This window comes from Prinia subflava, chromosome 16 (assembly GCF_021018805.1).
Source record: "Prinia subflava isolate CZ2003 ecotype Zambia chromosome 16, Cam_Psub_1.2, whole genome shotgun sequence".
In the NCBI taxonomy this organism is placed as follows: domain Eukaryota; kingdom Metazoa; phylum Chordata; class Aves; order Passeriformes; family Cisticolidae; genus Prinia; species Prinia subflava.
Window position 1 is genome coordinate 12,631,277 of NC_086262.1, and position 22,125 is coordinate 12,653,401.

General features: G+C 47.5%; 1 protein-coding gene across 2 annotated transcripts in view; it reads left to right on the forward strand.

The window, feature by feature from the left end:
- Positions 1 to 4,648: 4,648 nt before the first annotated feature.
- Positions 4,649 to 22,125, forward strand: part of GRIA1 (glutamate ionotropic receptor AMPA type subunit 1) — a 119,995-nt gene continuing 102,518 nt past the window's right edge. For both annotated transcript variants that reach the window (XM_063413571.1, XM_063413572.1), the window contains exons 1-2: positions 4,649 to 4,867; positions 6,968 to 7,105. In XM_063413571.1, the coding sequence (XP_063269641.1) occupies positions 4,786 to 4,867; positions 6,968 to 7,105 (220 nt within the window). In that variant the 5' untranslated portion in view covers positions 4,649 to 4,785. The remainder of the gene's footprint in view (positions 4,868 to 6,967; positions 7,106 to 22,125) is intronic.

Consider the following 22,125-nt stretch of genomic DNA (forward strand, 5'->3'; position numbering starts at 1 on the left):
AGATGGTAAAGTTTCCTTTCCAAGGAGTCAGTAAAGGGGTCAGCTGGGATTCGTCACAGAGAGATCTGAGGTGTTTTCATGAGTGCTTGTGGAGGAATTTACTCGTGCAGGACTGGTTGCATCACTGTCTATCAGAACAGCCCCTGGAGGAGCACTGCAAATCCATCTGCTGGACACAAACCCACCCTCAACAGCTCAGCTGGATGGTGGGACAAACAACTTGGGAAAAAAAAAGTTGCAGATCTGAATTTGTAGCATATTCAGCTTGGACTGAAACTACAGATTATTCCATTACCTAGAAAAGCCCCTGGGCCTGTTGTGTCAAAGAGCCCCCATCCAGCTGTGTTGGGTGGCACTGGAGCCCCCAGCCCTCCCCAGACTGATCTAGCCCAGGGCTGCTCCCAGCCAAGGCACAGCTCCCTTTGCCACCTGCTGCTCATGAATTTCCAGCTGAAGGGTGCACAGTGTTTGCAGTGCCACTCTGATTGACAGGTTTATCTTCCAGTCCATTTACGTACTTAATTATCCCAGAGAGAGCAGGATTTTCTTATAAATATGGTAATAGGCTAATCATTATGACAACATTCCTGTACAGTTTGTGGGAAAAACCAACTTTCCCCAGTTTCTGTTCACATCAGTTTTCCCCCATCAGGAGGAACTAGTAAATTAATAAACAATATCTGGTGACCTTAAAACATCATCCCCCACATGTGTGGCATCAGTCAGGACCTGTTTGGAGCTGTCATCATCTCGAGAGCTGCTCCTGTCCCACGTCTTCCCATTTTAGTACACACTGGGAGAGCTCATATTTCCCTTACCTTCTCTGAGTCGCTTCTGTGGTGTCAAACTTTTTCATTTGACAGCTCCTGCTGCTGTGTAAAGGTGAGAGGATCTATGGACAGTTCAGACCTAAATTGTTGAAGATGAGGGAAGATTTTTCTACCTGATACCAAACATTGCTGAGGCTTCTTTTCGTCGAGGAGATTCTACCAAAAATTATCGGGTGAATAGAGTTTGTAAATGCTGGTTTTCAGTGTAAATAATACCTTCCAGATTTAAGGATTGAAATAAATGCCTGATGTTCAAATTCTAGAGTCTCTCCTCTGAAAGCCTGTGCTACAATCATTCCTTGAGCAGTACATTATCCAAAATAGCAAAATTGAGGTGACCAAGGGAGGCAGAGAAATGTGTTGTCACTTCATCAGCATTCATTTATGCCAAGACTCTGCAAAAACCATATGAGGTTCTGCATTGTTTGGAGTTTATTTAAATTAATCACTATAATTACATTTTTGCTCTTTATAAAAAGCTTCCTATAGAGATTGTCCAGCTAGAAAATAGAAGGAATTTTGGAAATAGTTATTTCAATAGCCTCTCTAAAGACATTCAGGAGCATCATGTAAAACACAGTGGGCACAGGAGGAAATAATTCTGCTGGGAGGCCGGACGGATGCTGAGCTCTGTTGATTTCCTCATTTTTCAAGGCTGGAGGCTTCTGCATGTGAATGAGTCCTTTGTTTTTTCAAGGCTTCTGGTACAGAAATGTATCTGCTGCAGCAAGTGCTGATTTCCCTTCCTGGGAACAAAAGCTCTGCTAGCGAGGGCAGAGCACACTGCTCGGGTGGACATCATGCAAACAGAGCAGGCATCCTCCTCAGAGCCAGAACTCTCTGGCTCCAAGCAAAACCCTGCAGCAGAAATGGGTGAGAACAAAGGTTCTTTCCCAGTACAGAAAGGTCAGCTGCAGACAGAACACAAGGGGAACAGCAGCTCTGGTGTAGGGGTTTTCTTATTCTTGTGTCTGGAAAAGACCTAAAGTGAATCAGCCACACTCTTTCAAAATGCCTTTTAAACATTTCTGAAATTTGGCACACTTTTTTGAAAATGTATTTTTTAGACCTGTATTTACCTAATTCTTTGCACTTTGCATGAATTAATCCCACAAAACCATGTTGGATGTTCCCTGTTGACCACCACGTGCCTGCCTGTCCCATCCATGTCTTGAGAACCCTTCGAGACAAAATACAGGCCTTATAAAACTCCATCCCTGATGTTTTCAGTTGTTCCTGATTAAGATGGCTCTGTGCAATACGCTTGTGTTCTGTATTGCACGATTTTCATGGGTTTCTGAAATCTGAAAGGAGAAATAAGCTCCTTCAATTGTTTTCAGGAATCCAGATAATTCATTTGTATTGTTTCAGAAGATAGGTGGATTGATCTGTTTTTCTGTTGTGAGTACTCTTGTGAAGTTGAAGAGTTTCATCTATTTCCCAAGACTCAGATTGTTTTTTAGCCAGAGGTTCAGATGTTATATTGCTTTCCTGTTGACTTAAAGAATCTTCAGAGCACCTTAGAGTTAATTCTGAACATCCTTATGCTAACATACCCCGAATAAAATGTTGTTATCTGTAGGGAAAAACGGAAATGAATACCTTCTTAAAATAATGATCTTATTACTACTTATCTTGTTACACTATGGTGAGGTTCCCCTTGTTAAGCCACCTGCATTTTGAGAGGTTTATAGACAAAAGCAGCATTATTAATTAATGCGACTGTGCAAGCTTTCTGCAAGCTATTACAATATTTTATTGTTATGGCTACTATTATTGTTATCAGATAGGCTGTTTGGGAGTTTGGAAAACATGCTGGCATCTTTCTGTTGCACTGGTTATCCTTCAGTGCCTTTCTTCAGATTATAAATGCAGCTGTTTCTATTAAATTCTGGATGGAAAGCAGGATCCCATAAAACCTATCAGCAGGTTATTTTAGCCTCAGTATTGCTTAAATTATACAAGGAGGGAAATGGGAGTCTGGTGAAGGTGTTCCTATCAACAGCAGATGGGGATTTTTTGTGCTTGAATGTGACTCTGTGCTGAAGGTCACCCAGGCAGTGAGACAGGGTCAGAGCATCCTTTGGCCAGCTTTATTTGTTCCTGAGTGCCTCAATTTCTTCTCTAGTGAATCTGGCACCAGGAGTCATTGCCTGGTCTCCTGGGAAAAGGTGGTTTGGGGCAAAAAGGAATCCATCCCAGAAGGATGTTTCATCTCTCACCGTGAGGAAAATGCAAATGTTCTGGGCTCTGTTTTTTGCATTGTAACCTTATGTTCTGTCCTGTAAGAGGCCACCAAGTTCCAGGCACCAGTGCCACTCCTCTCTAATGCAGAGCTGTAAGAGCATGGTTCTGAGACCCCACACCCACTCTGGCATTTACAGGGGTGTTTCAGCATTCTGTCACTTTAGAAGTCGTGGTGAAATCCATAAAACTGTCTGGGAAGATATTAAAGATCCCAAACTCTTTATTTGCAGAGATTAAACAAAGCCCTGAGGATATAAAGACTAGTGTTATCTCTGCACCATAAAGTTATGTCACACCTGGGTCCTGTGGCCAACAGGGAACATTTCTGTGCTAGTGCAGATTTTGGAGGCTTGGTTATGTCCCATTTCAGTTATCCCATTCTGCAGTGTGCTCACCTATCCAACTGGTCCTCATTGCAGGAGCATAAGCAGTTCTTGACTTTTAAACATTGGCCACCACTCGTTGGTGCTCCAGTTTATCCACACACCTTTGGAGATGGGGAGAGGGCACCAGGGGAAGGGACCCTACACCCCACCAGGACACAGGGCATCTCAGTTGTTTCTAGTTCTGCCTCAAACATCCCTTTTTTCTTTCTATTTCCTCTCTGCTATGGACCCCTGGTGTGCATCAAGGCTGGAAGCAGCAAGGGCAGAATATCTGGGCCTGCACATGGGATTTCAGCTTCTGGCATTAATGGCCTCAAGTTTGCTTTGGGACTTCAGGGGGGAATGGGTGAATTTTCTCTCATTTCTGAGGAGACTGTGGCTCTGTGTTCACCACAGTTCTTCTTCAAAAATTTCCAAATTCCAAATTGTGGCTAAGAGCTGGGTTTCGTTGGTTGTACCTTTATTTTTCTCTTCCTTTTGTTTTTGAGCAAAACCGCTTATGTCAGATAAGCTCCAGCCTGGCTAGAACTGCCATGAAACAGCTTCTGAAATGGTCCAGGCTAAGGTAGCCCCCTAATTTCAGAAGCCTGCCCTGTCTGATAGTGCTGGTGAGTACAGATTCTTCCACATTAAGTGCAGTGGTGAAAAGCCTCGTCCATTAACAGTGCCAGGAAAAAAATCAATGACAAAGGTGATGAGGGGGTTTCCTTTGTGAATCCCTCAGGATCTCTCGTTTGTTGCTCTGAAATCCTTCCTTCCAAGGCACATCTGCAGGACCCTCTTTGTTATCCTGATGAGCTCTGGAGAGTGCTCGGTTCAACTCCCGCACCCAGGGGTGCGAGCCCAGGTTGGATCACAGGCAGAGGAGTCTCAGCCCTTTCCCCAGAGGAGTTTACAGCCCACAGATTCACAGGTTCCTCCGAGCTCCTGCCGAGAGGAGGCGAAGGGGAGAGCCGGGGTTTAGGGGCAGGTGGGGATTGCCCTTAGAGGGGATGCTGTTCCCAGCTGTTGAGCCCCAGCTGCGAGCAGGGGAAGGAGCCGGGTGGGAGCGCCCTGCGTGTGCGTGTGCGTGTGCGTTGTGTGTGGCGGGGGAGGGATGTGGATGAGGAGCGGGCTCTCTTTCTTCCTCTCGGGGCTCAGTTAATCCTGCTGCCAGGCGCTGCTCAGCGGCAGTCTCAGCGCCGGAGCCGGAGCGGGGGAGACGCGCATCCCGGAGGCGCAGCGGAGGGCAGGCGAGAGAGGCAGCTAAAGAGAGCAGAGCGGGGGAAAAATCAAATCTATGCTTGGAACTGGGCTTCTTTTTCGCCAATGCAAAAGGGAATATGCAGCACATTTTTGCCTTCTTCTGCACCAGTTTCCTAGGGGCGGTGTTAGGGGCCAATTTCCCCAACAATATCCAGATAGGTGAGTGCGGGGCTGGGGATGGGGGTCCCTGAGCAGTGGGTAGGGGTGGAGAGGGGGTGGTGGGGGAGAACTGACCCGTTCGTGTGCTTGCAAAGGCACAATGTGTGTGTGTGTGTGAGAGAGAGCGAGGGGTTGAACTGCGAGGGCTGGATGTGCGCGCTGGTACCAGCTTTGCCGGAGCAGAGATGGATCAATTTGGCTTTGGGGGAGGGGTAGATTGGGAATAAATGCCTGCACACACACACACGCATACCCCAACACAGAGGGAGAAAAGTGCCTCCGAAATGGAGGAGGTACGAAGAAAATATCTGTTTCTTGCCCTGAGAAATGCCTGGGCTGCCATTGTGTGTTGCTGCATTTGCAAAATCGGCGGTTGCATGATACATTTTTGTGAGGATGCTCTCATCTGTAGGTAACTGGGACGGGAGGTAACAAACAGATGCTATCTGTTGTTATTGCTAAAGAATAAGGGCAAAGCTATTGGAAGAAGATCTTGTATTGAAGTCTCTTTCCATTTCATGCCACTTGCTTCCCCTGCACACCAGCAGTGCCTGTTTGATCCCTTTCCTCCCTTCCTGTAACTTCTCGGTGCTCCTCTCCCTCCTTCCCCGGGTTTATTATTACTCTCCCACTGATCTTTATTGCTGATGGTTTGTAATCTAGCCCCAGAATCCCTTCCCTCGCATGCCTGTCTTCTTTCCCGCCTCCCTTCTCTTTACAATGCCAATCAATTGCTAATCCACCAAGTTCAGGCAACTCCTGCCCGAGTCCGGCTGCACAATCAGTGCTTTTATTGCTGTTGATGCTGCATCCTTGTCTCCCTCCCTTCCTGTCTCCCCTTTACCCCAAATTTGTGAAAAATCCCAGATTTTTTGCCTTTCACCAAACGCAACTTGGCTACGAGCATCTGATTCCTCCGATATCCATGATTAGGCTGTGGGGTGGGAGGAACGGGGGAGGTGGGGGGATATTGGTGCACAAATAACCCTTTTCACACAAGGAGATGCCCCCTCTACTAAAGATGTGCAAAGTGACGTTGATGGCAGGTCCTTGCCTATTTGTTTCTTTCTCAAGTCATCTTGGGCATTGATACTTTCCGCAGCTTTATTTTAATTCTCCCTTGTTGCTAAGTGCTTTGTTTCCCTCCTCCTGAAATGCCAATAGCAGCGCTCTCTTTAAATGCATATAGATTACAAGACAGGCTGAATTTAATAGCATCTTTCTGGAGGCTGTGAAGGGATCTGCTGCAAGCCAAGGTTCCTGCTGGGGGAGCAGCAGGAAACTTTTCCTAGGGCTGGGTTGTTGCTGCACTTTGCTCCAGATCCATGGGGGAAGAGAGGCTCTGAGCTTAGGTCCAGCCCAGTCCCAGTCCCTACCCTGTTTTTGTATCATTCCGTGGTTCTGGGCTTGTCTGTACTTCTGTACAGACTGATTCTTTGAGGGTCAAGCTTTAAGTTTCCTGCCCAGTTTGAGTTTGGCCACTGTCACCTGTTAAATTCGGGGGTTTTCTGTGACCAAACCCCAGCAGCAGCAGCAGCTGTTTGGTCACAGTCCCGTGTCACTCTGGCTGTGTCATCCCTGATCCCTGCTGGGCCAGGCTCAGCCAGGCTGCCCCGTACCCCACAGTCCCACAGTGTGGGGGGACCCCTGCAACCTCCTGTAGCAAACCTCTCCTCCCAGCCAGCAGGGCTTCAACTGAGCCTTGTTACAGAGGAAGGAAGAATCTCGTTCTTCCTTTACTGAGGTAACACTGACAGCATTCCCATTCCTCGTGCTGGAAGTTACGGGGGGTGAGGAGATTGAGCTGCACCCCATGGATTGTCCCCACCCTGCAGCTGCTTGGCCTGGGGATGCATCAGGGCTCCTGTGTGTGATCCAGGGTTACATAACAGACACGTTGGAAAGGTTTTCTGCTCCCAACCTGTCCGCAGTGGGCAGGGAACCCTTGGGTCTTGCGTTCTGGAGGATTTCTGAGTTTAGAGGCACTCCCTGGGCTGCAGAGCTGTAGGCTCTGCTCTCAGGAATGTTTTGGACTGAGGATGTCTCTAATACAAATGTTCTTAAGACCTTTCTTCTCATTGTTCTGTTTTTTCTCCCCAGGGGGGTTATTTCCTAATCAGCAGTCCCAGGAACATGCGGCTTTTAGGTTTGCCTTGTCTCAGCTCACAGAACCCCCTAAGCTGCTTCCCCAGATCGACATTGTGAACATCAGTGACAGCTTTGAAATGACTTACACCTGTGAGTACCAGCGCCCACCGTGCTCTGCCTTGCCTCGGGTTCTTTACTCCTGACTTAGGTTTGTTTGCTGTCTGAAACGGGGGATGTCTTGCTCCAAAAGTGCAGCTCACCTTTAGGGTCCAGGCAAGAAAACCCCAAACATACAGACAAAGGGTTTCTGGGGTGGTTTTGGTTTGTGTTAAGGAATAGGGGTGAGGTAGTGCTGCAGTTATCCAGCATGTCTTGTGTTTCCCCTTCCATTGCATCCAAAGTGGTATAAACCCCTCAATATTTCATTTCCTCTTATTTCTCTAAACCCTGCCCAACTCATTACATTGAGGTTTCATCCCCATATTTCCCATAGCTGTGATGCACAACAAAGACACCCCTTTCCACCCACAGAGTGCACAGAAGTCTCTGTTTAGTGTGAACAGCTTCTTCCTCAGCCCCAGTTTAACCATCTGTCCTTGTAATTTAAGGAAGACCTAGCAGAAACCAGCAGCTTGGTGCAAGTGGAGTCTAAATCCACAATAAGGGCATGCCTAATAATGACAGAGAGGTAAGAGAGTTCTAGTTTCAAGAAATCCATTTACTGGCTCTAAAAACAGATATTAAAGAGTGAGTTTGCACCACAGAATTGATCTCAAGGTGTATCTGCACCCTGCTAAAGCACAGCACATTGTCTGGACTGCTCTCATTAGATGATATTATTGGAAAAAAAAACCCCTGGCTTGCTAGGTAAAGCCAAGGTTAGCAGCAACAAACAAGACCAGGAGGAGGAAACCAAATAAAAACGAAACCCATGACACAGCCCTGTGGTTGCTGTGGCAGCCTTGGCTCTCCTTGGAGCACAGGGTGCAGTGCTGAGGGTGAGGGGCTTGCACGGGCAGGGTGTGATGCACAAAGAATTCTTTGGTTTGACCTGGTGTCAGACACTGCTGCTGACAGTTTGTGTGTTTGGGGGCTGCCAGGAGAGGCTGGAGGGAGCCTTCCCTTGGTAGAGCCTGTTGGATTGTTGTTGGCTGGCGTCTGTAGTGTCCTCTTGAGTCACTGCAACATCCCCCCTGCAGTTTAATTGTGTGGCATAGAGGTGAACACAAACTGTTCTCTCTGCTCAGAAATGCACAGAAGGAATCTCCTGGAAGAAAGAGCCAGGAGGGGAATTAATGAGGGTTTTTTAGAGAAAAAAAAAAAAAAGTTGTGATATTTTCTGTTGGAGGGTTTGCAAATACAAGATTTCAGGAATATCTTGCCCAGTATGATATAGCAAAGAGAAATAACAGCTTGGCCACACTTTCTTTGCAATATCTAATGGCATATCTAAAGATTTTCTATTTTCCTTAATATCCCTCTATTTGCCAACTACAAGGTTTCCATCAAGGAAGAGCAACTATTTCAGCTCTATCCAATGGCATTTTCTTGGCAGGAAAACCAGACAAATAGAAGGAAAAAGCCAGACCTTGTGTCTGTCAAGGGAAAACGTCACCCACCTGGGGTAGAGTTGCTGACTGTGGCTGAGGATGAGCTATTTCAGAGCTGATAGCAGGAAGAAAGCAGAAACTGCAAGAATATCACTCAAATAAATTCTCCATCTGCACATGGCTTTCCCTCCCTCTCCATGCCCGCCACTAATGGTTTTGTTTACAGCTTTGATGGGAGGACCATTACACCAGTTATGCTTCAGGAATCTGTCATTAGTACTGCGGGGGCAGGGGTGGTCTCACAAAAGCTGAATGGAAGCAAGGCAGCCTCCCAGAGGATGTTATATTTGAGCTCTATGTAGGGCACATTGTCCTAGATCAGACCAGCAGAGCACTCTGCACAGTCCAACTCCACTTGTCCTCGTTTTGCTTTTCTTATAATTAAAAACTTCCTAAGTTCCTCCAGACTATGGAAGGCAGCATTTGTTTTATGAGCACAAAAGAAGGTGTCATTCCATGTACCCCAGGGGTGAAAAGAAAACCCCAACCTAAAGAAAACAGGCCATTAGGAGACCTGATTTTAGTACTCTAGAGCTGAAGTGAAACTTTTGTCAGGAATTAGCTCATTCTTCATCTTCCAGCTAATTCCTTGCCTGGCTGCCAAGACTAGATATCAGCAGAAATATCTGTTTATTTAGAGAGAATAAAAACCCTGCCCACACAGTGGTCCTTATCTTCTGCGAAAAGACTGGCCGTGCTACCAGTTAAAAGTACCAGGTTTTGTTCCCATGGAGATGGAGAACACAGCATTTCCTTGCCTTTGGCATTACCTGCTTCTATGACAGTAAAGTCAAGGGTGTTTGGACCCTGGTGCTTCACCTGACTGGGGCTCCAACAGGACATCTGAGCAAGACTCAGCAGGTCCCAGCTCCTCTGCAAATCCTGCTTCATGCTGGGACCCAGCCTGGTGTGCTAAATGAAGCCCTTATGGCGAGTGTGTGAAGCAGCACCACTCAAAACACAGAGCAGATATTCACAGTCCGTGGTGACAGCAGAAGCAAACCTGTTTTGGGGTGTCTGTGGGGTGGCGGTGAAGTGGCAGGATGAGGTGCAGAGCAGTGACAGCAGCCTGGCTGAGGAAATGGTGTGCAAAATGTGCCTCAGCATCAGCTGTGCCCTGCTCAGCCCTGCCTGACAGGGAGCTGCTGGCTGTGAGGGTGAGCTGTGGGGTGGCAGTGGCTGCAGTGACAGCCCTGTGCCCGGGTGACAGCGGCGTTAATGCCCCACCATGGGCTGGTCACAGTGACACCCACCCCAGGGAGAAACCTGGAGAACACCCAGAGCCTGCTCTGGGCTGCCACTGTGACAGCCCAGCAATAACTTTTGTGTTTCTGGTGCTTTCAGACGTGACTTTTTATCATTATGCAGTGACTGTGAAGACCCCAGTGCGGGTCCTGTGGTCCCTGTGCGCAGCACGTCAGGAGATGATGATTTTAAGCAAGCCATAATCATTAAGAAAGCAAGAAGGGGTTGTAGATGCCTGTGGGGGCTTCCTGTTTCGTGTGTGGGGTTGGTGCTAATGCTGTTGCATCACTGAGGCACGGGCACGTTTCAATGACTGAAATATCTCCCTGAATTCATTCCATCCCACAGAATGGCTGGTAATGAACACGCTCCGTGGTTGCAGCTGGGTGCCTGATGGGGCTTACCCTATGAAAGTACACACCTGCCACTCTGAGGGTTCTTAACTAAAGGTTAGGAGGCTTTATAATGTTGTGCTGTTTTTTCAAAGGCCAAGGAAATTGTTTAGGGGAGGAGGGTGAATAGAGAGTCGTTCCTTCAGCAGAATTACACAGCAGTGCCAGGTGATTATAAAGGGTAAAAGGATGATGTGGTATAGCTGAAATGTCTACCCGGTGACGTAGCAGAGCAGAAACCCTTCTGGTCAGCTTTAACGACATGTTCAGAGGTTCTGTCTCCATCCATGTTTGGAAAAGAGCTTTATGGCCACCACACAGTGCCTAGCAAACCCTACATGCTGTTTTTTGCTGTGTCTGACTGCTCCCAGGGCAGACCCAGCACAACAGAGCTGATGCTGCAGGTCAGAGTGGAGAGGGGTGGGAAGGGGATGCTCTATGCAGATGTGAGGGCACAAGAGATTTGCAGGTTAAGAGAGATCTGCAAATTCCTGTCCCTGGAAGGTCCACAGTGGAGGGGAGCACTGTGTGCTGTTGACAGCAAAGGGATGAGAGGATTCTTGCTGGAGTCAGCTTGAGCTGGGAATAGTTTTCTCCTATTCTTCATCTCAGCCTCCAACTGTGCACAGTGTAGTGCACATCCCCATGCTGTGCACAGCCCGGCTCCTCAGGGAGCATGAGTTGTTTCAGCCACAGCTCCATAGCTTTATTTAATTTGTGGTGCAGAGATTTCTGCTTTCAGCCTTTGGCTGAGGTCCCCAGGTGAGCCTGGCAGCACCAGGCAGGCGTGGAGGCTGCTCTGGCTGTCCTGAGGATGGCTCAGCACCACCCTGCTCTGGGGACTGTGCCCTGTGAGCAGGGCTCACACAGGCTGAGTCACCAGCTTGGTAAATCTGCCCCTGCAAAACTCAGGGGGCTTTGCAGGGGTGACCAGTGACTAAAATAGCCCCTGTTGATCACTGAGCCCTGCAGCTTTGCTGAGGCAGCCTCCAGATTTTGTGTGCTTGGGTAGTGGGCTGCTGGCAAGGGGCACTCAGGAGCTGCACACCTGAAACACAGGGGCCTGCACAGGATAGCAACAGGATTCTGCAGCTGCAAGAAAACTTGTAAAGAGGCTGAAAAACAATGAATTATTTATCCCTCTCCTTCTCTGTATGCACAGATACAGTTACTGTGGGGTACTCATACCAAGTGTATGCTGTGGGTGCTGCTAGAATATCAACAGTTGAATCTGTTCTGCAAATTAGAAAATGAACATGTAGTTTGGATTTTGTTCATATTTTATTAAGGCCTCCAAGCACCAATTAGAGAGGGATTTGTAGTGATCACTCACTCTGTGCTTAAGTTCTTATCAATAGCAGCAAGCTTACATCCAGATCAGCTATGAAATGAAGTCTTTCTTTTTCTTCTTTTCCTTGGATACTTACATATATAGATAGAGTATTTATAGAAATTGCTTTTTATCTCCTATATTACCTCTCAGAGATAGGAAGGAATAGGCAAGCATTAAATGTTCTCAAATGAGGATCTAAATTTGGTTTAATTAAACAATTATTGTGTGGTGAATTTAAAGGAAGCTTCTTTGTTGACAAACATATGATGGTCGCCATATCTTATAAAGGTGTTGCTGTAATTATTCCAGCAGTAATCAATTAGAATGTAATTTTTTATAATTAAACTTCCACAGTCTAAATAAGCTTAGCCCTGTAATAGTTGTGGTGTTTCTAGACTTGTTTTTATTTTCACAGCGTCAGAAATCTCATGTAAGTGCTTTGGGATTTTATTTTTTTCCCTGCAGAGCTCAGGATGCTTGCTGTGACTATTTAATGTGAGTTACGCCAACAGAAACATGGATTTAATGATCAGATGCAGTCTGATTAATACAACACAGGTACTACAAGGAGATACATCTCCTTGGATTATGTAACAGGAAAAGATTTGATGCAGACAGATGAATCACGGAGCATCAACTCACGTTAGATCAACCTGAGGTTAAGGTTGCTCAGTTTGGGGCAGGGATGGGCTGTAGCTTTCTAGTAAGAGTGTGTTTGTTCAGTGAGGTGCCAGCAGCTTGGAGGGTGCTGATGGGTGGAATCCTGCCAAACAGGAGGGAGCAGGTCCTGAGGTGTCACCAGTCCCTGTGTCCCACCAGGCACCCCTGGGTGCTCAGCAGGCACAGTCACCACTGAAGAAGGCAGCAGCTTGTCCCATACTATTTCCCAAGAAGGAAAAGCATTTACATTGTGATTGCTGAGCCATTTCCTCAGCTGTGACTGCCAGGACAGGGCAGGTTTTCTGTCTGCCTCCAGAGATCTGGGCATGGGGGTGTTTGGGTGGACGAGGACTGATGCCATCAGCAGGGACACTGATGGGGCTCCCCTTGCCTCAGCCCTGCAAGAGGCTGGCACCACACATCTAAATTTGGTTTAATTAAACAATTAAAAGTGTCCCCCACTGTGGGGTGTCCATCTCTTCAAAGGCCATGGGGTCACTTATTCCTTGCATGACTACTTTTTGTGTGTTTAATTTTTTTTATCCTGGGTGGTGGAGGAGTTGCCTGGGGAAAAAAGCAGATATGACACCATAAGGAAAAATCAGAGGGAGGAATAAGGGGAATTTCACACCTGCAAATCTATCTGCTCATCTGGAAAGGATCCCAGCTCTGGTGACAAGCAGAAAAGAGTGAAGAAGTAAAATTTGGGCTCTGCAGTAGGCAGAGGAGGGGTTTGAGAAACAGTCAGCAGCACAGGCCAGACCTGTCCATTGTGTGCCAGTCACAGCTTCCACTCACAGCTTATCTTTTCTTCTCTAAAAATAAAGTCTTTTCATGTGATAGGGATTCTACCAGGCTAGAAACAGTCAGGCTCTTTTTTTGGTGGCATTATTAGCAAGGTGAGAGTGGAAATCTTCATGTGACTGCAAGGAAGGCAGCGTGGTGAAGTGTGCTGCTCATTTCCAGAACTGGTGGGAATTTTAGATATATACATTTACATTTCCCTTAATAGGGTTAGGGCCCCAAAGGCAGCAGCTCTCTGCCACCAGAAATGGAAAAGGTCCCAGTTAGCTTCAGTAACATGTGGAGCTCAGAGCAAACACAAAACCAACATGCTCCTTAAAGAGGCAATAAGTCAGGGAGCTTTAATATTCTGAAGATCCAAATTCTCCGGGGTGCGGTATTAGCACAAGTCTGAGGACAAAGATGCATTTATTTCAACTGCATTCCTTTCAAGAGAGGTTTTATTTCTCTTACTTTAGTTGTGTAGAAATGAAACAGCGCACTGTTTTCGCCAGTGAAAAGTTCTATGTGAAATCCTTTGGTGACACCTGAGGAAGTCAGGAGTTAGACAAGGTGCAGAAGGGGGGATAAACCAAGCCATGCAATCCACCATCATTCCAGCAAAAAATATTTCAAAATGGTAGTGAGTTATTGGGGCAATAACAGTGTGGTATCCAGCAGAAACTGCTCCCTGCTCGCCTGCTGGAGTGATCACTCATTAGCTTAAACAGTAACGAGTCTCCAGCTGATTTTCTCACACTGCCCTTTTAGCAGCCGCCCACTTGTCCCCTCTGGGAAAAAAACACCCCCAACAAAACAACACAAAAAGGCAAAAAACTCCTGAAAGGTTGATTCTTTTTATTAATGCAGATCAGTTATTTTCCCTGCTGTCTGCAAACCAAACCCTGCCAATCCTCACCCAGGGTTGCAGTTTAGATGTGCTTATGCTTCGCCAGACTGAGTGACCCCTTGAGGAAGCAGCAGTGAGAGGCAATGAAGAAGTGAGTGACAGCTAAAAATTGCCATATCTTGGCTTCTATAAGAGGGTCTTTTCGTTCTTTGATTTTATTTGTTTTTGACAGAGTGGAGGAGTGCAAAAGAAAACAACTGATGTCTAGGATTGAGTTGTACTGATGGCAGGATTCTCGTGTGGATGAGGCATATGTGTCTGCATTTCTCTATATGCTATAGGAGTCTTGGCTTTGAGTTTGTAAGTGAGATCCTGCCACTATGCTAATGGACATGAAGTGGGAGGGAGATGAAATGTTGAGTGCTGGAGGGTCAGAGGAGAGAAACAGAAACGTCTGTAAGTAATCTGGATGCAGAATGTGGAAGAATCTCACACGAAATCAAGGGCTATTTCTCACCTCCCTGCCCTCCCAAACACTTTGCTTTGATCTTTGTGAGCAGTGAGCTTCAAGAAGCAAAAGACATCAGTGCTTACACAGATGCAGACGTGGTTTTCCTCCTGCTGGCCTGCCCACATCTCCTGAGCACCCTGAGCCTTGTTGGCTTTCCCTCCACGCAGCACCCACCTCCCATCCAGTGCCATCCCATAGAAGGAGAACAGCACTGCTATTCTGGCAGGTAAAAAAGCAGAAAAAATTACCAGCAGGCCTAGGAGCTTGTGAGGAAAGCAAAGTCCATCAGAGAGCACACAGGGACAGAGGATGAAGAAACCTTGGAGCAGGAGATGTGTCACAGGAAAGGGGCAAGGCAGCAGCTCTGGAGGGGCTATGGATGTGCAATAGGTGGAGTTTTCCCTTCTCTCTCTTTCCAGCCCTTAGCTAAGCAAGGGAAGGTTTTTCTTTCTGCCTCCTGCTCAAATCTGAGCTGGAGCTGATGGTGCCTCCCCTTTGGTCAGCAGCACAGCTCAGGCTGCTCCTGTGCTCCACCTTCACGCAGGTGGGACACCATGGTCAGGTGTTGGGGGTGTTTGGCCAGGGAAAAGGGAGACAAATGCTGAGATGCAGAGCACAGTGGGGTGAAGGTGAGCTGGAAAGGAGGCTCTTGTCAGAGCATGCAAGGCAGGGGAGGCCTGGGGGTGAGCACCCCGTTGGTGCCTAGCAGGGACCCAGATCAGCAGGGAAACGGGGACAGGTCTGAGCGGTGCCTGCAAGGGCTGAGCAGCCACTGGAGCTGCAGTGGAGAAAGAGGCCTGGCCTGCAGGGAGTTCAGGAGAAATGTCTTTGTGCAGAAGGTGATTAATGTCTTTAATGAACTACCAAAGGAAGTAATAGGAAGCCAAACGATGGCTGCAGTGGGGGAAGGAGTGAGGAGATGGTGCAGGAGAGGAGGAGGCAGGGAGCGGCGCAGCCCGGGCAGCAATGCTGTTCCCAGCTCACTGCCCCAGAAAAACAGGCAGTCACAGCAGCTGTCCCCAGTCTGTCCCCAGCAAAGGCAGATCTGAGTGCTTTTCACAGATTTAATCAGAATTAATTCAGTGTTCCAGCCTGTCTTCATTCTGGGGTCTCCTGCTCAGCTCATTATGGCTGGGCCACTGTCTGCAGCTTCAGGGTGTGGGGATGGCAATCTGGGAGTCCCTGTGCTCCTGTCAAAGGCAGAGGCTGTGGGGAGAGTGGAGCCTCTGTGAGGGGAGTGGACCCTCTCCTCCATTGCCAGGGAACAGATCTCCTCAGGTCCCAGCAGCCTGGGACCTGGATTAGCCTTGGCTGACAGGCGCTGAGAGTCATCATTTGTTTGGGAACCTGCAAGAAATGTGTGGATGAAGGCAGGCAGGTTTCTAGCATTGAGTCATCTATATCATAACATCCCCCACCTTAGCAGCCTCGTGTGCCAGACTCTCAGAGGCCTCGGGGGCAGCAGACACCAGCACCTCTCCTGAACCCCCAGAGCCTCGTGCAGCCCCAAGGTTTGCAGGAGGTCACCAATCCACAGCCACACACAGGCTGGAAATCAGCTCTTCGTGTTCCCAGACGTGCCCACGTCCATGTGCTGATGCTTTGAGGGCAGTGAATTCATTGTGCATCCCTCAGGTGGGACATGAGACAGCTCCTGCATTTCCATCCCTGCTTCCAGAGCAACCACACCCCTTCAGAGATGAGCCGTTCCCCAAAAAACCCATTCCATTTCTTGCTCTGGAGAAATAAACACTGCTTTGGGGTACAGGTTTGTTCTGTTGAAGAAGAAACTCCCATTCAAACATCCTCATAGTTTTACTGGAGCAGTCACGCTGCATTGGAAGTACCAACACTCAGCATCTCAGACAGCAGCTCTCAGTGACCATTCTCAAACTTCTCTTCTTTGTCTGAGAATATTTAGCCCATCAAAGCTTGTTCTAAAGTCCTCACATGTGCCTACATGTCCCCTAATTGAACTTTTCCTTCCTCTGTGAAGTACCAGGTAAAGCAACAGAATTGTGTTGATTTTGGATTAGTTTACCGTGAGACTTTGGGAGGCAGGTGAGATGAATCCTATCCCAAGGAGTCTGCAGCTGCATTATGCTCTTCTGCTAATTTCTCAATACTCTGCTGAAGGTGACATCTCAGCAGTATCAAACATTTTGCTGCTCTCCCTGCGAGCAGCCTGTAAAGGCTTTGATAAAAGCAGGCATCACATTGCAAACAGGCTCTTCGCAGTTGTGCTATTCTGATGTATTGCTGAGAAGTGAAGAAAACATATGTTCATGGCACAGAAACTGCTCTGCTCAGGTTCTGCTTCTGTATTTTGGTACCGCACTGCAGTGGCCCCCCAAGGGCAGGGGCCTGGCCTTGGCCTGTGGTGTGCTTTTATCCTCTTGGCCTCTTCTGTTTCCCACTTTTCATGGGCTTGCTGCTGGCAGGAGTGTTTGCAGTGCTCCAGCAGCCGTGCCTGGGTTTGCTTTTGCAGTCTTTATGCAGATCTCTCTCCCTCTTCCCATTGATTCCCTCCTGGCTGACAGTGCCTGTCCCCAGGACTGGGCTCTGGGGGAACCGTGGGGTTGGTATCACCAGGGGAGGAATCCCTCCAGATGCTGTGGCACTTCCAATACAGTGCCCAGGGATTTGTCTGAGCAACCCCCACCAGCTCAAATGGGAAGACCACAGTTAAGCCTTGTGTAGCACTGGAACAAACAGTCTTGTGGGAAAGGAAAAAATCCCCGTTGCTTTGTCTGTTAAAAAAAAAAAAAAAAGTAATTTCTACAGTGGTATCCTATAGCAGCTGAGACAAACCAGGCCCAGAACTCTACATCAAAACATACCTGAAAATCTTGGGACATTCTGAGTCCCATCCCAATCTGTCAAGAGTTCTAATTGCCATTTGGCAGCAATCTCAGAGGAGTCGGAGAGCAATGTGTGCTCAGGTTTCCTGTTTCAAGCCCGTCTCAAGACAGAAAGTAAAAGTGTGAATCCAAACAAGCAAGACGAGCAGAACAACTTTAAAAACAAACAGGGAAAAAAAAAGCCATCCCCGGGGCTGTGGAGTGAAATCTGGAGCAGTGTGGTGGAGGCTGGGGGAGGAGGGAATTGGGGGCCAAGACAGTCAGGAGCAGCAGCATCCTGCAGTGGGGCCACAGGAGATTTTGGAGAAGGTGTGTTTGTCTCATCCCAGGTGTGTTTGTCTCACCCCAGGGGTGTTTGTCTCACCCCAGGTGTGTCTGTCCCATCCAAGGCGTGTTGTCTCAGCTGTGCAGAGGAATGAGGTGTGTGGCTGCAGGACAAGGGGTGCCTGTGCCATAGGATGATTCATGTCCAGAGCACATGAGGTGCTGCAGAGGTGAGGCACACAGGGTAGAGGTTTTTTCCTCTAGCTATCCTTGCCTGCAGGCAATACAGCAAATTCTTCATTAGAAAAAGATTAAAAAAGGCTTCACCAAAGGGAAATTGCACTTGACAGTCTCCCTTTAGCCACTGGAGAGCAGCAAGCAGACAGGAGCAGGAGGCTCGTCCCCATCCCTCGCTGTCTGGTGTTCTGTGGTTTTGGCATTGCCAAAGTGGAAGCATCTGTGAGCCCTTTGGATCACAAATGGATCTGGGAGCCTGCTACTTCTGCTAACAACTCATTTATTATCAGGGATCAGAGAGCTGCTTCTGAGCCAGTGCAATCTATCATTTCTTAAAGATGCTGTATGAGACTGAACAAATTTGCTTTACGAGTTGGCACCTGGAACCCAGTAATGAGTCCATTTTTGGGAAGAACTCTCCTTCCTCACTTCCTCACTAAGATTTCTTTTTCCCAGCTTCAGGAAGAAGGGAGAAGGATGTTCAGCAGCAGAACACTCTTTGCACTGAGAAATTCAAGAGCATCCCTGCTCTGAAAAACTCCTTGGGAGATGTTTCTCTCCTCCTTTATTTCTCTGTCCGTGAGAATAGAGTATTTTGCCCAAAATAGTGATGTAGGGGAGGGGAAGAGGCTATTCCAGCCCCTTTGCATGGAACCCATCTCTGCAGCTCCAGGCAGGCTGAGTCTGCCATGCACCATCCCACCCACAGGCAGCACCTGCTGCTGCCTGCCCTGGATTTCCTGCTGCTTCAGCACAGAGCTGCTTCCTCTGCCACGTCAAGCCATTTGTTTCCCCAAGGCCTGGTGCTGCACAGGGGGCTGTGGGGCCACCCTGGAGCCCCAAACAAATCCCTGCAGCCAGAGACCTGCAGTCAAAGCAGCTCTGCCAAAGGAATTTTCCTTGCTGCACAGGGTGAGGGTGCTGTGGTGTTGTCTGTGGAGATGTTGAGTGGCCTGATGTGGGCACCCCAAACCCAACCCTTTCCTATAGACAGCAGTGATGTGATGAGAGCCCATTTCATTCTGTTCTTTGAAGCAGCTATGAGCTCACACCAGTGTTTTGGGACGCTGTTAACTCCTGGCTGCTTAAAATCCTGGGCTCACAATGTTCTTCAAGGGAATTTGCTGTCAGCAATTTGATGGCAAGATGTGCTGCATTTGCAGGGTGCCCAGATGATGCAGCTCCATGACCCTCTGCAGACATTTTTCTCAACTTTGATGTTCAGTTGGTTGATGTGGTTTAATCATTCTTCCTTTAATCTGCACTAAGGAATTGTTCTAAGAAAATACGTTTGTCTTAATTTTGGTTTTGTATTTAAATATCTTTTCAATTTGAAGGGAATCACATACATGGTTCTACACTATAAATTGCCTGGATTGTGTATCAAGCCTTTTCTAAAGAAGGTTCAGTTGATCCAAGGAAACTCAAGGGCATTTGTGACCTGTGATGCCATTATCTTTACCTTTCCTGCGGATTTTTCCCAGCACCATTATGCTCCACCCTGATTTTAGCTCATTTTTCCTTTCCTTGCAGCAGGATTTTCCTCTTGGTGTTCTGCACCAGTCTGTGCCTCCAGCCAAGATGCTGTGACCCTCTCATGGCTGTTGTGTTTTCTACTGTTCACCTGTTGCATCTCCCTCTTGTCAGGAGTTTATTAAGCTGTCATAGCAGTGTTTCAGCCTTATGTTTGTTTATCAAATATTTGGGGTCTTGATTGTTAGCTTAGGCCTCTAGGTATCCAAAAAATCAGCTTTTTAAAGGCATTTTAGTGTTTACTGATTCCTGGAGGTGCATCAGTACCTGTGATAGAGAGTGTTCTGAGTGATGCTGTGTCCCTGTGAATCTGTTTCACATGTAACCCTAATAGGTTTATTGTTTTATTCAAGCCAACAGCTTCTTCGTGTAATTTCTTTCCTCAAGAAGTGAGAGGAAAATAAAATGTGCAAGGGGATACACTAAGACATCAGTGGTAAAAAAGAAATAATAAAAATCTTGAAAAGGGTGCATTGAGTTTTAGGCAAGTTGCAGAATCAGGCACAGATGATAAATGAGGGCTGAAGGCTTGTGGCAAGTGAATTAGAGGCAGCTCTAATGTGTTCCTCAAACCAGCATTTGCTGCAGTTCAGTCCCAGCACCTGAAGTGAGCAGTGAGATGCCTCCTCTGACCCCAGGCCATGGGGCTCTGCAGTTCCTGCAGGCACCAGCACAGAAAAGCACAAGCTCTGAGGTCCCAAGGGAGCAGAGCCTGATGCTTCAGACACTGTCAGCTTTTCTGCAAAGAGTGAAAGGCTAATCACTGCTCAGACATGTCCTGAAGTTAAGTGAGACCTTGACTTCCAGCCTCGAGTGACCTACCTGTGCCTTTGAGACCTGGCTGTGCCAGTAGCTCTTCCTCTTGTGTGAGACTGCATGTGAAGGGTGGCTTTAGGGAGAAACTGTATTTTGAGGGGATTTGGCATCCTGTCCCATCCTGTTGTCCAGTTTTTGGGATGTTTGTTTTCGGGATTTTTTCCCTGTGAGACTGGACAGTGGTATTAATGAGGCATTAATCCAAAACCAGGGTAAGAGCAGCTGGATTCCTCCTGATTCTGCTGGAAAAGTCTGGATGTTTAGAAGGAAGGATGTGCTTTCTGTGCCAGTGTTGATAAATAAGTGCAGAGACCTGAGTGAGCACTTCCCTATAGGAAAGGAAACTGCTTTGAATTTCTGTTCAGACCCACAACTGGCCTCATTTTCTTGCTTAGGCTCATATTTATAGTTCCTCCTCTTCCTAATGAATGTGATCCCTCTTTGTGTAGGTTCACAGATCCTCAACAAGTGGGGCTGGGGTGCACCCAGAGCCCTCCCGTGCCTGCTGGCACATTCCCAGCCTGTGATGTCTGGGAAGTGATGGGGGAACCACTCCTCCTTTCCTGGCAGTGCCAGGCAGCAGCAGATGGGTAAAGGCCATGCAGGTGCTCTGAGTGGGTGAGCAGAGATCACCTCTGGGTGCAGGATCCTTGGGAATGATTTTCCCCAAGCAGACTCTGTCGTGGAGCAGCAAAGTGGAAGTGCCAAGGGCCACGCCGAGTGGCAGCAGCACGTATTTGTCACCTCCTGCCCTCCCTTTGTCTGGATGACAGCAGGAAAATGTCCTTCACTTCGGCAGTGTGGGCTCATTCATCTCCACTCCCCAAGGGATGAGAGCACCAGCATCAATCACCTGCTGGTGTCATCCTCATCTTCCTCCCAACGTGTGGCTCTGGGCTCCAGCCTGTCCAGCTGGGCAGGGCTGGGCAGGGACAGAGCCATGGATGAGGCTCTGTTAAAAAAAAATGGTTAAAGGCCATGGATATTCCGCTTGTCTGAGCCAAAACTCTTGTCCCAATAGGATTAGGTCTTCATTAGATGAAACCTTATGGGGCAAGTGGCTGGGCTTGTTCTCTCCACGCTTCTTCTCCCCTCCATGTAGGGAAGGAATTTTGGGGACACATCTCTCCCACCCAAAATACTTAACTGGTTGTGACTGAAAACTCATCAGGCCTTTAAGGAGTCTGAGTGGACCATGAGCCATCCCTAAGCTAGAGAGAGTCAAGGAGATATCTTCATGCCCAAGTCAAAAAATCTCCATTCTTTTGGGCTCGCCTCTTCCAAGGTATGAATTTCCACAACCAAATGCAGCCCAAATTTCAAACTCCACCTAAATTCAAATTTCCCAGCAGACCCAGTGTAGATACAATGGAAGTATTTCAAATAGGGAGGAATGTATATTCTGTTCTGTTTTTCATGCTGTGGTTTAGTAGCTGTGATTATGGCGAGACCTGGAGTTTTCCAATCTGAGCTTGGCAGAGAAAAACAGAATATGTCTAACTACTGCAAGAATTATAATTATTGTTAGGCATTTCTGTGGTTTTATCAAAGTAGGAAGTGAGTTCTGGGAGGACTGTAAATAAATAAATGCTTTCTCCCAGGAGGTCCCCAGGTTGGATGGACCCTGGCACGAGCGGGTGCTTCTCAGAGGGATTTCCTTCTGAGTTGCAATCAATAACAAAAATGACTGTTGGGAAAGCCTGAGGCACTGAAATCGATATACCTGATGCAACATCCTCATCATCCCTGTGTGGGAAAACAGCCACTTATTGCCTATAAAAAAATTATTTTCTGAGGATGTTCAAGGTTCCTGTGTAGGTAGGGGCATTAGCTTTATTTAAATGTTCAAAATATTTATTGAGGACATGCTTCCTCTCTATTCTCTCTTGATAGGATGCCCCAAATCCAGTGACATTAATTAGCTACTTAAACTTTTTTCCCCCCCAGCTATGGCCAAATCTCTCTGGATTTAGCAGCACAGTAAAGATTTAACAAAAAGTTTAAATGGGAAAAGCATATGAGAGGAGAAATTTAGGATAAGATTCTGTGCCTGTTAACTGATGGCATTTATGAAT